The sequence below is a fragment of the Rhamphochromis sp. 'chilingali' genome (assembly GCF_963969265.1).
Source record: "Rhamphochromis sp. 'chilingali' genome assembly, chromosome: 4".
Classification (NCBI taxonomy): domain Eukaryota; kingdom Metazoa; phylum Chordata; class Actinopteri; order Cichliformes; family Cichlidae; genus Rhamphochromis; species Rhamphochromis sp. 'chilingali'.
The window spans coordinates 26634269-26648843 of record NC_137948.1 but is presented as its reverse complement, the minus strand read 5'-3'; the positions used below and the strand labels follow the sequence as shown (position 1 = coordinate 26648843).

Genomic DNA, 14575 nt, shown 5'->3' with positions numbered 1-14575 from the left:
ACAATCACACACTCAGCCCTCCTGCTCTGTACTGTACCAAGCTTGGCTCCTTTCTGCTTTTCAGTGAGGATTGAGAGAGAGGGGGGGGAAAAAAGCAGAGGATGGTTGTGTACAGAGAGCTGGGTCTACAGTACCTCGAGCTCGACCTCGAGGAGAGTGGCAGCTGTTGATGTCCTCACCTCTGAGTGACCCGGCACCCTAGGCAACCTCGATGAAGAATGGATGGAGGGCAGGAGGCGGGGGCGCTAAGAAAGGGAGGGCGGTTGGCACTGAGGGTTCAGTCATTAGGATAATGAACCCACAGCTGAGTGGGATTTGGGAGACCTCTAGTGGCTGAAGAAAGCACAAACTTACATTTACAGAACACTGATGGTACGATAAAGATTATTTACATAGTGTATAAAAGCAAATCCAGTTCTTAGTGACCTGGAGGAAATGAATCACGCCTTCTTGATCTTGTGACTGCTTCAAACTACATCTGCCGGCTTTTAAAGGTGAGATATTTCAGGCATAAGTCAGATGTGCCATTTTGGTTACATAACAGTGATTCTTCCACACTAGCAGAAAGACAATATCTAAAATACAAATTCAGGAGCTTATTGTACTTTTTCTCATTTATGCAAATGTGTGCATATTTAATGAGAACATCTCATTTGCATATGATATCCATGGTGATACGTTTTATTTGAAAACCATAAATATTAGTTTTTCAGTGACGTGACATTACAACAAGCTTGAAAGGCCACATTCGGAGTAATTGTGTTTATTCCAAGCAAGAAATCTCCAACTCAGCTCTTACATGAAACTTCGTTTATATTTCTAAAGCTGCTTTTTTTTAAACAGATGGATTTTATTTATACAGCATTCAGACACTGATTTATGAACATTTATTCATATTTTTCTGGTTTATCAAATGATAAAAACAGATTTTATAAAGACTCTAATGACCTTGGCTTTAGTCATTGTCCAATTCGATTTATGATCTGCAAAACTATGCCAATAACAGGGGTGACAATGCCTCATCAAAAATACACTTTCATAAAACTTGCAATACAGAGCATTAGACAGACCGGAAATTTTCATGGTGATCTAAACAGTTTTCTCTCTGTAGTCACCTGTAGCGTTTCTCCTCTATTGATCCTGTAAGTAAGAAATAACTACAAGTTTAAACAAATTAACCACTTTTTTTTTTTTTTTATCACTTATTCAATTCAGGGTCTTGTTTCTCCCACAAAAAGAAAATTATTTGAAAAGGTAGAGATGAGTGAAAATTTCAAGTTATTATTGCAAAATGTTGACTTAATGAGTCAAACTTCTGGGTGAGTTGAAATTTTGACTAATAGATGACTTGTTTTATCTGCCCAGTGGCAGAAACAAGCTTCCGTATGCTTGTCTTTTTGGGAAAAGAAGCCTGATTACCTGGAAAGACCTCCCTCAGGCACGGAGAGGAACATCCAAACTCCACACTGAAAAACTGTTGGATCTGAACCCAGGACCTTGTTCCAGCAGGATTACAATCCTACCTCCTTGAGCACACCTGATCTCGGACACTGAGCAAGGGTCGGGCCCGGTTAGTACTCGGATGCACCGCCTGGGAATACCAGGTGCTGTGAGCTTAGAGTGGCTGTGGTTCAGGAGGTCGAGCAGGACATCTACTAATTGAAAGGTCGGGGGTTCAACTCCTGGCTGCTCCAGGTCTGCGTGCCAAGATGATGATCCCGGTGCGTTCATCGGAGTGTGAATGTTATATAGAAAGGACTTGGATGTACTAAAAAATGCTTGTGTTGTAAAAACTGCTTTTAGTGCTCAAGTAGAAAAGTGCTATATAAGAACCAGCCCACAATGCAAAAGGTAATAAGCTCTCAATACCAGTTTAAGTGACTTACTGTGTGTCAGAAGTACCAGCAAGTTTACACAAATTTAATGCCACGTGTACACAATCTCATAATTAGACCAACGGGACAAACACAAGGGAGTTCTTCAACATCATTGTGCTGACAGCTTCGACTGTTGGACTATGATGTTACAGAAACCAAACAGCCTTTTCTATCTCATCGATATATTTTTGTTTTAGCATTTATTGGCATTTTCAGTGAGCTCAGGGGGTTTTACACTGTAAGTTAACGATTCTACAGTATTAGAGAAAAAACCGCAACAATCACACGACTCCCCGTGAGCGAGGAAACATCTGACAGAAGCAGGCTCAGGGACAGGCGGCCATCTGCCACAACCGGTGGGTAGCGATGGAGAGGAAGAGAAGAAGAAAGAGAGGATAAGGAGACAGGGCAACCTGGGACAAGAATGTTACAAAAGGGATTCTTTAGACTTTCAGAAAACTTGACCTCTGACCTTGACCTTTAGATCGAGGTCACCGGGATTTGAACACATCTGAGATTTTTAGTAGATGCACCTATGGCATCAATTTGAAAATCGAGTCATCGCATTCACACACTTGGACGTCCACGCCACCTGCTCGCCCGGTGGGTTGAAGACAATACTCCAGTGTGCGAATTCAGAAAATCGAATCAACAAACTGGATTTGAACTTTATGTGACCTCGCATTTTCTTCTGGTTTAAAGAACACTTACAACCCTACAGGACTCCTGGACTAAAACTGGAGGCCACAGCCAGGCTTTCCCTCAGTCTTCAGATGTCAGTTTGGAGTCTGGAAATTATGATGTGTACGTTTACATACGTTTATATATTAAAAAAAAATAGCTGACGGATTAACAGACACTAAAAATAACAGGTGCAGCCTACGAGTACATAATGGGTGGGAAATACCCTGTGTATAGATTAGACTGTATAAGAATATGCCGCTGACACCGGCGTCTGCTGCGGGGTCCCTGAATAAAGCAGCTGCAGCAGCCTCTTTAAATAATAAAGTAATAAAGTAGCTGCACCGGCATTATGAGTGCGTGACTTCTCTTTGTGTTCAGTCCTCCGGTGGTGTCCGGGAGCGCAGCGCAGTATGAACTTAATTCTGGAAATATTAAAGTGTGTTTTGCCTGAATTCGAAGCAACCGTACAGCTGAGTCATTCAGACGAAGCCCAGCGCTGACATTTCTGGCTCCGGAGAGCCGAAAAGAAATGTCATTAAATCTCTGACAAATCTCAGGGCTAATATTCGTAGAGGTAACATTAATCACTCGGCCCTTTTTCATATCGTGAGCAAACACGCAGCGGTAGAAGAGCTCGGCCAACTGCGCCGGCAGATTTAATGTAATTCACTTGTCCACTTAAGATTCAAATTGTTCTTTAATAGAAACCAAACAGTGGATTAAAAAACAAACAAAAAAAGAAAAAACACTGATTCAAAGCCTCGATGCTTTCCTGAGGAAAACCTGTTATTAGAGCAACATCTTCAGTAGTTCAGCAGCAGAAACACGGGGCTCTAACTAAATCGATTCTACCCAAGCCCGATCCTTTCATTGACGCTTTGTGGCTCGCAAATAGGCTGTTATTACTGATATTACTGATCGTGAGGAACGAGTCACAGCTTTACTGTAACACGCCGTTCATGATAGTGAAAGATACCGCTCAAACTATTCTTCAACTGCAACCACACGACCTTTGAATCCTCCTTCACTGATCTCGTTAAAACTTGTCTGTAGTGTCCAAAAGAGACGGTCGCTTCCGCGTTTCACATCTCGGACTCTCAACGCATCTCATTTTTGCCAAACGCGAGTGCGTCTCGGAGCCGCTGACGAGAAATGACGACTTTCAGCGCTCTTCCTGCTCTTGTGACTTGGATGAAAGCAATCAGAAAGCGAAGCCTCTGTAGACGGGGGGTGACTCTCACGTATTTAAATTTTTAAATCGTGTGTTAAAAGAGCAGAGATCGAGTCTTTTTGTGCAAACCGCAGAGCCAAGGTCATTTTCTCGCTCTCCTTTTCAGTGAGTGATCCGTTCCTTATCTGACAGTGCAGTCCCAGTGATTACTGTGATGAAGAGGATGAAGAAAAGGCTCTGAGAAGCAGGTCAGCAGCCAGTCCTGGAGAGATGGCTCCTTTGGTGACCCTCTCCTCGAGGTGGGGTAGAGCTTCTCTGACACCGGGGTGATTTTGGAAATGGCACAGGACGCTCTCCTGGATCAGACTCCACATCCACACCTTCTGCTGGGCCGTCCGCCTGCCCTGCAGCTCACCGCTGGCCAGCGCGGCCTCCCGGTATGCCTCCATCTTGGCCCAGACCTCTGGGATGCCCTCGAAGGTTTGCGAGGAAGCCCGCACCACCTGCGGGTGGAGAAGGTGAGGGGTGGGAAGATTCATGATTCAGCTGTTCAAAATGAGCGTTTCACAGTCACAGCAAAATATACAGAACAGAGAAAGTTTTATATTGTTAATGGATTTTTATGCCTCCTGTAGGTCATGAAGTCTTTAAAGCAAATCATCATTTTCATTTCAAGGTCATGTCAGTAGCACGAAAATGACGGCAGCTGCCAGAGGTAAGTTCAGATCTCTGGAAGAGTATGTTTAAGAAAAGCCGCAGTTCCACTAATGGCCACTTGAGGCTGACCCCAAAACCGAAACAATCCCCATTGAATCTAATGTTAAACAGTATCAAAAAGCACATTTACAGCTCCATATACTTTAGACTTCTATGGCGGTTTCCTCTCTTCATGACAGCTGAACAGTGGAGGATTTTGTTTTTTAATTTTTAAGACAAATCAACAGATCTGGATGCTGGTAAGATGTGGGCTGTTTGGGAAAAAAATGAAATGGCCTTTAAATGGTAAATGGCCTGTACTTTTATAGCGCTTTACACTACATTCAGTCATCCACACATTCACACACTGGTGATGGCAAGCTACATTGTAGCCACAGCCGCCCTGACAGAGGCGAGGCTGTAGGCCTACCACCAGTAGGCAACGGGTGAAGTGTCTTGCCCAAGGACACAACGACCGAGACCGTCAGAGCTGGGGATCGAACCGGCAACCTTCCGATTACAAGACGAACTGCCAACTCTTGAGCCACGATCGCCCCAAGAAATGAACTGAAACAATTTTGTGAACTAAAATAAAAACAGAGGAACTGTCTTTAGCTTCAGCATCTGTTAGCTTGGTGAAAATGCCGAGGCATTGATGAATGTGTTTACTGAAACTCAGGGCGTCTACAAGACTGTGAGACAACCGCTTTTGAAAAGTTTTGTTTCTCTCGTTCTGTATTTTTTTTTTTTTTGACAAACACTTTCCTTAAAATAATAAAAGACTGAAACTAATAAAAACTAAACAAAAACTAAACATTTTCAAAGTGTAGTAAGAAATACTTCTCTGAAAACTAACTGCAACTAAACTGAAGTCAAAATAAAGTCAAAATGAAATGAAATGAAAATTATTAGATAGTTCACATGAAAACAGTCAGCCCGTTGCAGGATTTCCATTAGTTTTACCGACAGTTGCTGCACTTTGTCTTCTCTGCATGCGTGCATACCTGCACAACTGGCTACAGGAAGGTCTTTTGCATACACCTGTTGGGTCTGACTGAGCTTGGATGGGGGACCACCGCCACGTCTCCCCAAACAAACCACGCCGGGGTGGGAAAACAAACCAGAGCTCGACCCCATGCGACCAACAGATATGTGCTTTTAACTTTATACGTTCACTTTGATATACCGATGTGTGTTTTTATGTTTTAAAATGTCTCATTTTTTCCTGTCGACTTCAGCTTTAATGTTTTATTTTTTAACTACAAGTGCAACATGCACTGCTGAGCCAACCGTGGCACATTTACATTGATGTTTTTCAAATGCCAGTGATGATTAAATCCTGAGCAGGTTACCGGTTCACCAGTACAGACTGCTGAACAGGAAGTCTTCTTGGGAAAAGCCAACCTGAGCTTCCTACAATACACAATAAATGTAGAGGTTATTATTAAAAATAAAGGTTTAACCGAAGACGGGCTTTAAGCTTCCCCCCCGCGATCATTAAGAGAACATTTTGGATGCGGTAAATGCATCAGAGTCTGGGAGTTCTGCATTTAAGGTTTTTTCCTTTCAGTGCACCTCCAGCCTACAAGAAGCTGTCAAGTCACTACGCAAATATCAAGCATTCGTCTGTCCTTAACACCTTGTTCACGCAGGCAATCCGGGGATAAATGTCACTTATGTGTTTAGTACTTCGACTGCACGTCTCTCCTCAAAGCTTAATGCAGATCCGAGAGCGCATGATGAAATTCAGAGTAACATTGAGTTTGTTGAAAGCGGGCTCCAGGTTTACAGGTAGACACAAAGCTCCATTCAGATGTGCAGATCCTTTCTTTGCCGTCTTCTATTAAACACCAGCTGACAATCAAATTTGAGTCACTTACACAGCTCAGAATATAAATGGCAGCTGTGATCAAAATCCACTTACACACGTTCCAGTTACAACGTTAAGGTGAGAAGAAGAAAGATCATGTGACTTACTGTACTTACAGCATATTCTCTCATATAAATGATCTTTTTAAAACTACTTAATACATTCACAGACCGCCTTACCTCTGCTGGTATCTAGTTACACAAATGCTTGTAGTTCTCCAGGTTTTCAGGTGTTACACAAATCTTTCTAATATTCGTCTCTCCGCCGTCACATTGGTTTTGTTTCCGCTGGCCGCAACATTGAAAGCTTTAAAGCCGCTCTCACTGTTCCTCCGTAAGAAATCATCAAGAAGCCACTAAAAGCTGAGAGGGAAAACAAGCTTCTTGTAATCTGGATGTAACAGCTCTTAAAGAGGCACTTGAGGAATTTTGTATTGCATTTCTAAAACACCAGGGAACAAAGAAAGCTTCAATGACCCTACGGCTTTCATGACATCTAAAATAGATTTGTGTTAACACAACATGTCTTGGAAATGCCATTCAAAGACGTCGGTCTGTCCGTCTCCTGGATTTACAATAAAGTAGCCTTGAAGCTCAAACTGAAATCAAGATTAATTTATCTAATCTTACAAACCCAATATTAGAAGTGCTGTGAAGTTACAAAAAACTCATCTGAAACAACATTTAAATCTAAAAGCACCAAAATAAAATCAGAAACACGAAAGAGCAGAGACATAAAATCATAGTGTTCCTGATTTCTAATTTTTTTTGTATATTTGTCAAACCTGCATTATTTAGATCATAAAACACATTTTATTATTAGACGAGGATAACCTGAGTAAATACAATATGCAGTTTTTAAGCGATGATTTTGTTTATTAGATGGGAAAAAAGTCCAAACCTGTGCGGCCCTATGTGATAAACTATTTGCCCCCTAAACCTGATAACTGGTTGATCCTGGCTTGGTAAGTAAGAGCTGCAATCAAGTGTTTGTAATAACTGGTGATGAGTCTTTCACATCGCTGTGGAGGAATTTCGTCTCACTCTTATTTGCAGTGTTGTTTTAATTCAGACACATTGCAGGGTTTTTGAGCCTTTTTAAGGTCACGCCAAGGAATCTCACTTGGATTTGAGACTTCGACAATGCAGTGATGTGAGACGTTGTGTTCTTTTTGCGTCAGCAGTGGTTTTCACCTTGAACTCTCTCATGGTTGCCTTTTTTGCCCAGACTCATGTTGAATCATGAACTCTGACATGAACTGAGACATGTGAGGCCTGCGGTTCTCCGAATGTTGTTCTGTGACCTCCTGGCTGAGTCCTCGATGAGCTCTTGGAGTAATTTTGGTAGGCCGGTCACTCCTGGAAAGGTTCACCACTGTTCCAAGTTTTCTCCATTTGTGAATAATGGCTCTCACTGTGGTTATAAGTCCTGAAGCCTTATAAACAGCTTTGTAACTCTTTCCAGACTAATAGATATCAACGAATTTATCTCTCAGCTGTTTTTAGTTTCTTTAGATTGTGTTGCTCTTTGAGATCTTTTAGCCGGCTTCACTTTATCAGACAGAGTCGGTTTAAGTGATTTCTTGATGCAGCCAGTCTGGCAATAACCAGCGCTGGGTGTGACTAGTAAAACTAAGCACAGGTTTCCAAAAATGTGATTAATCACAGTTAATTCATGATGTGCATGCACTGTGTATATGAATGTAATCGTTTTTTAAGCAACATGTCTAAAACCTTTTTCTAGTTTCACTGTCCAAAATCTGCCATTTTTTTTCTGACATCAGTGTAATCAGTCTTTGGGGGTTTTGGGTTGTTGGATGGACAACAAAGATTAAATTTAAAGACGACCCGTCGTGCTTCTCAACTCTGGGACCATTTACCTTTTGCAATTTCCTACATAACATAGACCAAAGGATTAAGTGATTGTGAAGAGAACCATAAAAGTCGCCTCACATGCCACCAAGAGTTTAATCATCAAGTCAAAATAGTATTTATGTCACATCATAGTGCCACGCAAAGCAGAGCAAGAGACTAAATCTCTGCCATACAGTCGGGAAACAGACACGAATATGCACAACAAAGCCGAGCGTGAAGCATAAAGAGAGAGGAGCTGTAAGAGAAGCCTATCAGATTTTATGAGAACGAGCACTTTTCTAATCAGTGAAATGCATGACGCAGCAGCCGAGTATCCAGTGCATTGGGAGCGGGGGGTGGGGGGTAATAAGGACTGGTAGGTGGGGGTGCTTCCTGGCTGCTTGCCCGGTGGGCAGATGCAGCACTGGGCTGGGAAAACAAAGGGACAGGGCTAGCCAGGCGAGCGGGTGAGGTGGGACACTGCAGCACTAGTGCAGTCATGTTATGATGACCCACCCCCACACTCCTCCTCCTCCTGGGTCAGCTGACCTCTCTGTGGGATATCTTGTTGGGTCCATGTGCTGTAGCTGCCCAGCAGAGCAAACACCAAACACCACCAAATCCTTGTTACCGACTCCTTGCATCATTACATCACTACACACACACACACCTTAGGGTTCCAGGATTTGGACTGTCTCCTGAGCAGTTTGAGTGCGCTGGTGTATTCAGCCTGGATCCTCCTGGCCGGCACCACCAGGTCTCCGTCTGACTTTGTCACCACGACCAACTCGGCCCTTTCGATTATGCCCCTCTTGATGCCCTGAACAGAGATTTTGTCATTAGAGAGGAGGATGATTAAACGATGAAAACGCTGCCTGATGCCTGAGCTCCTCAAGGCTCCTGCACGGAGCTGCGGTCAAGTGTTTTCAAGCCTGAGACTTTAAAAGTCTTAAGACTTTCTTTCCATTCAACATGGCTGATTTTTGCAGTCGATATCCAAAGATAGATGGAATCAAATTGTATAAATATTTTCTTTCTGTACAGAACTGTGCTAAAGTAAATGGCCGACCCTTAACTCTAACCCCAGGTATGAGAACTGGACTGAAAAAGCAAAGGAAAACTTTGAAAGTCCTTCAGAAAGCCTGGAGAAATATTGCTCATGACCACTTAAAGAAATGAGACTTTTGCACATTACAACACCTCTGATATAGTTAGGTTTTCTATGATTAGCTCAAATAATCCCATATAAAAATATACGGTGGTATGTGTAGACCATGAGCTAACTGTACATTTTGACTCTGAGTAACACAGGTTGATTATTAAGCACTAATTTACTGGAATGAATTTTCAAGCGTGCTGCTTTCCTCATGTGTTCATGTCCGAGTGTTTCCACATTACAAATAGTTATTATAATTAAAACAAATGCCACTTCAGCTACCTACTGTCCCACCATAATCACTGTAGCATTAATCATCATGAGGAAGGCTAATGAAGTGAATAATTTTCCTAATTAATTAAGTGGCGAGCATATACTTATTGTGAGCCTGTTTATCTTTACAAAAAAAACGTGGACACACAATCTGCTTTTGCTTATAAACAGTGCTTCATAAATATATTCATCAGGTAATTTAGTTTAGGTTTTATAATTCTGATGAATTTAAAGATCGTTGATATCAGATAATCAGCGGCTGATAAATGACAGCAGCTCAATCAAAAACTGGTTTTATTCCCCTACACATTAGCACGAAATTAACAATGACTAAATTTTACTGGTCGATTACTTTGTTCCAGCTCCACAGATGAGCTGAAGCACGCTTGTTTTCACTGACCTGGAGTTCATCGCCCCCTGCTGGTGGAATCAGCAACACAAACATGTCAACCATGTCTGCCACTGCGAACTCTGACTGGCCGACTCCTGGAGGAAAAACAAAAAAAGAAGAAAGATGACAAAACAGAGGACTAGTTTAACGATCACTGCTGACTGATAACACGACAAAGTTTGATACGACACAGTATCCTCTCATCTGAAACTAAATCTACAGTCCTATACAGCCTCACGCTTTTCAAACGATACATCCAACAGTCACACTAAATATTTGCCTGCGTTTGCGTTGTCTGAAAATCTAAAGAATTTAAAGGAAAGCTGGTCCTGGTGAGGACTTGCTCAGTCATTCAAAAATCATGAAAGCTGATGAATAATCATGAGCTTTCACAAACTTCAGAGCGCTCACAGTGAATCAATTTTAGCCTGGAGATGCAGAGCAGGTGCCTGATGACTGGCGCTGCTATCAGACATCACATTGAACAAATTGAACAAATTATGTTTGCATTAAAAAAAAAAAAAACTTAGTACAAGCAGAAGAACAAATACTTGCTGAGATTATGGCTTTAACACGCTTACTCCGAGGGTTCGCGTCACAGCATCTTACCTACAGTCTCCACAAGGACGATGTCGTAACCTGCTCCCTCGCAGAGAACAATGGCCTCGTTGGTTGTTCTGGTGACACCTCCGAGTGTTCCCGAGGTCGGCGATGGCCTGATGAAGGCGTTCATGTCTCTTGAGAGCTCAGTCATACGAGTCTTATCGCCCATCAGAGACCCTGCAGCAAGAGGGATGAGTCACTTGGCAGCAGTTTTACTGTGCAGTGCTGCTTGTAATTACTCAGTGATTTCAGCCTATTCAAAGAGGACCTATTCTGCTTGTTTCCTGCTCTATATTTTATATTCTCTCAAATAAAAATAGCCTGATTCATTTATGGAAAATAAATGGTTTAAAGCAAGCAGTTTTAACTTCTCTCTCTTTAAGGCCACCACCTGTGGTAGACAACTTTCTGCTGCGGGGCTCTGCACCTGAAATGGTCGTGTTAAAGAGATCCCTGCTCAGTGACTTTACACCAAGAGCAGAAAGGAACAGTCAACATACCTCGTTATTTGAAACTTTGACCGATATGAACATTTATCTCCGTCATCGTATGTTTCTACACAAATCAGGAAAAGCACTTTAATACAGCCAAACATAAACAGCACAATATTCCCTGAACCTAAATCCAGCATCTTTAAACATTACATAAAATTTCCCTGTGCGCTGTAAAGCTCAAAATAATTATAGTTCATCTGTATCACAGTAAAAGCAGATGATGAACGTGTCAGCGGTTACCCCCAGTGGTGCAGGAGGATGGGTCGACAGCCAGCACTGCAACTTTATGTCCACGTCCTGTCAGCATCTTCCCCACCACCTCGATGAAGGAGGACTTTCCTGCTCCGGGGGGTCCAGACAGACCTGAGAAATCAAAGAGATCTCATCAGTTTGCAACAAACAGTGACGATGACACTTATTTACGTAGCACATTCCATTACATCAGTCGGTTATTGAATGTACGCACAGATGTAATTGATCTCAAGTGAGCAGGCAGCTTGTTCCAAAGACGCAGAGCACAGTAACTGAACCCTTCAGGTTACTTGGATCTGATTGTGGAACCAGTTAAAAGAACCTGATGACCTAAGAGGTCTGACTTGGTTGTCAGATATGTACTGGAAGGCCAAACCATTGAGAACTTTGTGAACATACAGAAGTGATTTTATATGGTAATGAGAGCCAATGAAGTGGTCTTCAATACTGGGATAATGTGGTCAAATTTCCATGTACCTGTAAGGATTCTGGCTGCTGTGTTTTGGATAAGCTGAAGACGGCCCATTGATGATTTGAGTGTTAAAATAATCTAACCTTTGTGATATGAATGCACGGAGTCAGTCTGAAATTGTAATTTCTAACCTTAGATATACTTTTAAGTGACAGGTAACCTTATTGATCTGGTTATCAAAAGTGAGATCACTGTCCAAAATGATGCCTGACTTGTTCACTGTGTGACGAGAAATGAATGATAAATATGAACAGGTTTTTTTGTCTCTGACTTTTTTTGGACGAGTATTTCTGTCTCGTCTCTGCTCAGTTCTAAAAGGTTTTAAGACATCCACCAGTTAAGGTCATTAATGCAGCTTATTAGTTTGTGAACAGAGGTTAGATCATTAAAGGAAAGTTACAAGTACAACTGTGGATCATCTGCATAAAAATGGTAGTCATGATTCTTGTGGGAGGGAGGTTAAACTGTAATGGATGGCACCAAACAGCCCCAAGAGCTGATTTCTACTAACCTAATTTAAATTTATGTGCTAAAGTAACTACACAATATTGTTTCTACTTTCTGCTTTTAAAGCTTTAATAACGCAGAGTTTAAATGTAAAAATGTTAAACTCTTTTTTTTTTTTTTTTTTTGTTAAACACACTTCACTTTGGGGTCAAGTCTGAAGAAATCTGAATGCAAATTTATGTGACTGTTTCTTTGCACCACATAGAACATCGGAGCCACTGCTGCAGAAACCGTCTGATGAAGGATTCATGGCAGAGGTGACGTGTTTATACTACAAGGTGTGTTAAACATAAGGCCCTGGGGGCCGAACTAAAACACAAAAGGGTCCAAATAAGCCCACTGCAATCTTTGCAAAGCCTGAAAATTTCAGAGAATTCATCCCCCCGGAAATTGCACCACTATCCTTGTGGTGGGGATTTCAGCATTAGGACATATTTACTGGCTGTGACTTTGTTTTTTAACGTAAAAAAAAGTGTGAAATGAGAAACTATTTTATGAGAAACTATTTTACAACAGCAGTTGTAAAATAGTCTTCATATGAAGGTTTCGTGTCTTATAGCTCCACTGTGATCTGTAGGTTATAATGCGGATACAATGGCAGTAGCCTTAGTTTAAATGTACTTATTTTAATACATTTTAGGTTCAAAGACACTTAGAGACAAGAAAAACTGAGTTCAGACAACCGCCACAGACTTAAGCCTACACACCTACTCTGAAGGCCACTGGCTTCCCTCCATTGCGGCTCTCCTGCTCCCTCCTGTAAGCCAGGACCCTCTGCAGCAGCACCTGGGCCAGCTCTTTCTTTCTGGGATGCTGGGTCTCCACCAAAGTGATGCACTCTGCCAAAGACGCCCGCTGTCCTCCGATCAGCCCGTCATAAAGTTTATTCAGCAGTCTCTGCTCAGGCCCACTCAGGTCCTGTATGTGCTGGCTGGCTGCTGTGCTTTCAGTCCGTGTGTGCTGGCAGCTGTGAGGCGGGACGATGCTCCGGTACTGAGGGCGTGAAGCAGTGAAGCAGTGCCAACTGTGAAGGCGGCACGTCTCGGTGAGTGCGGGGGCAGTGGATGAGGAGATGTGGCGGAGGAGAGCGAGGCTAAACTGTCTCATTGTGTGTCAAAGGTAGGGCGGTCTGGGAGGGCGTACAGGCTTACAGTTAATTTATCCAGCGGTACTTCCAGCTGAGGTGCTTACAAACGTCACCGTTACAGCAGTTATAATAGTCACCGTCAGGCTAATGTGTATTCTTTCTAACGTCAGCACGTAATGTACTCGTTGAAGGCAGTTGTTAAAGACGTAGTTTGGACAAAATAGCCACAAAGTGTGAAAACTAAACTCACTCTGACCTCGTCCCAGTTGCACGGAGACGTTACAGGTTACCTATCGCCATCGTTTCATTCATTCACTTCCGTTTCCGTTGACGTCTGACACCGCCCACCGCAGTATTTCCGTCAGTTTATTTGGAAAGTAAAACGTTTCCCAAATACATCTAAAATCTGCCACAGAAGTTTAAATGTGCGATTCGTTACTTTTTTTCTTTGTGTGTGTGTTTTTTAATAACAGACGAAAGTAGTTAAATGAACATTTAAATATGGCAGTTGGCCATTTTAGCCAGCAGGTGGCAGCAGATGTTAACCTTCACATCTTATCAAATCAAATCAAATCAAATTCAAATTTTATTTGTCACGTACACAGTCATACACAGTACGATATGTAGTGAAATGCTTGGACAACTGCTCGTGACCTAAAGAAAACAAAAAAGGAAAAGGCTATGAATAAGATAGGAAATAAATATGAAAAATTAAAAAGGGTAAATTTAACTAGGAAGGAATAAAATATAAATTAAGGTTAAAAATGAAATAACTGTACAACACAAATTAGAATGAAGGGTAAATTTAACTGGGAAGAATAAGATAAAATATATAAATTAAAGTTGAAAATAAAATAACTGTACAACAAAATACACAATACACAATATAGAACTATATAAGAATGTATGAAGAAATCTAAATATAAATAAATATATACACAATAACAGCAGCTGTACAAGTATTAACTGGAAATGAAGAATATAGTGACCAGTGTTGTGCAAAAACAAAGTCCAGAAAGTCCAGTGTGTGTGTAAGAACCATATGTGTGGGTCAGTACTGTGTGGTGGTGTGATTGAGAGACCGTATCGCCTGCGGGAAGAAGCTCCAGGGTTAATGCCCTCTAAAAAAAAAAAAAAAAAAAAAAACTAAAAAAAAAACCCAAACTTGATAATACATGCATGTGTTCCG

The 14575-nt window shown here is 41.8% G+C and overlaps 1 protein-coding gene across 1 annotated transcript; it reads right to left on the bottom strand.

The window, feature by feature from the left end:
* Positions 1-729: 729 nt before the first annotated feature.
* mmaa (metabolism of cobalamin associated A) lies at positions 730-13689 on the bottom strand. Its single transcript, XM_080880301.1, has 6 exons — positions 13007-13689; positions 11309-11431; positions 10581-10751; positions 9981-10066; positions 8822-8971; positions 730-4235 (listed from the first exon to the last, which is right to left on the bottom strand). The coding sequence occupies exons 1-6, from the start codon at positions 13404-13406 to the stop codon at positions 3939-3941; spliced, it is 1227 nt and encodes a 408-aa protein (XP_080736427.1). The 5' UTR covers positions 13407-13689; the 3' UTR covers positions 730-3938.
* Between the last annotated feature and the right edge of the window lie 886 nt (positions 13690-14575).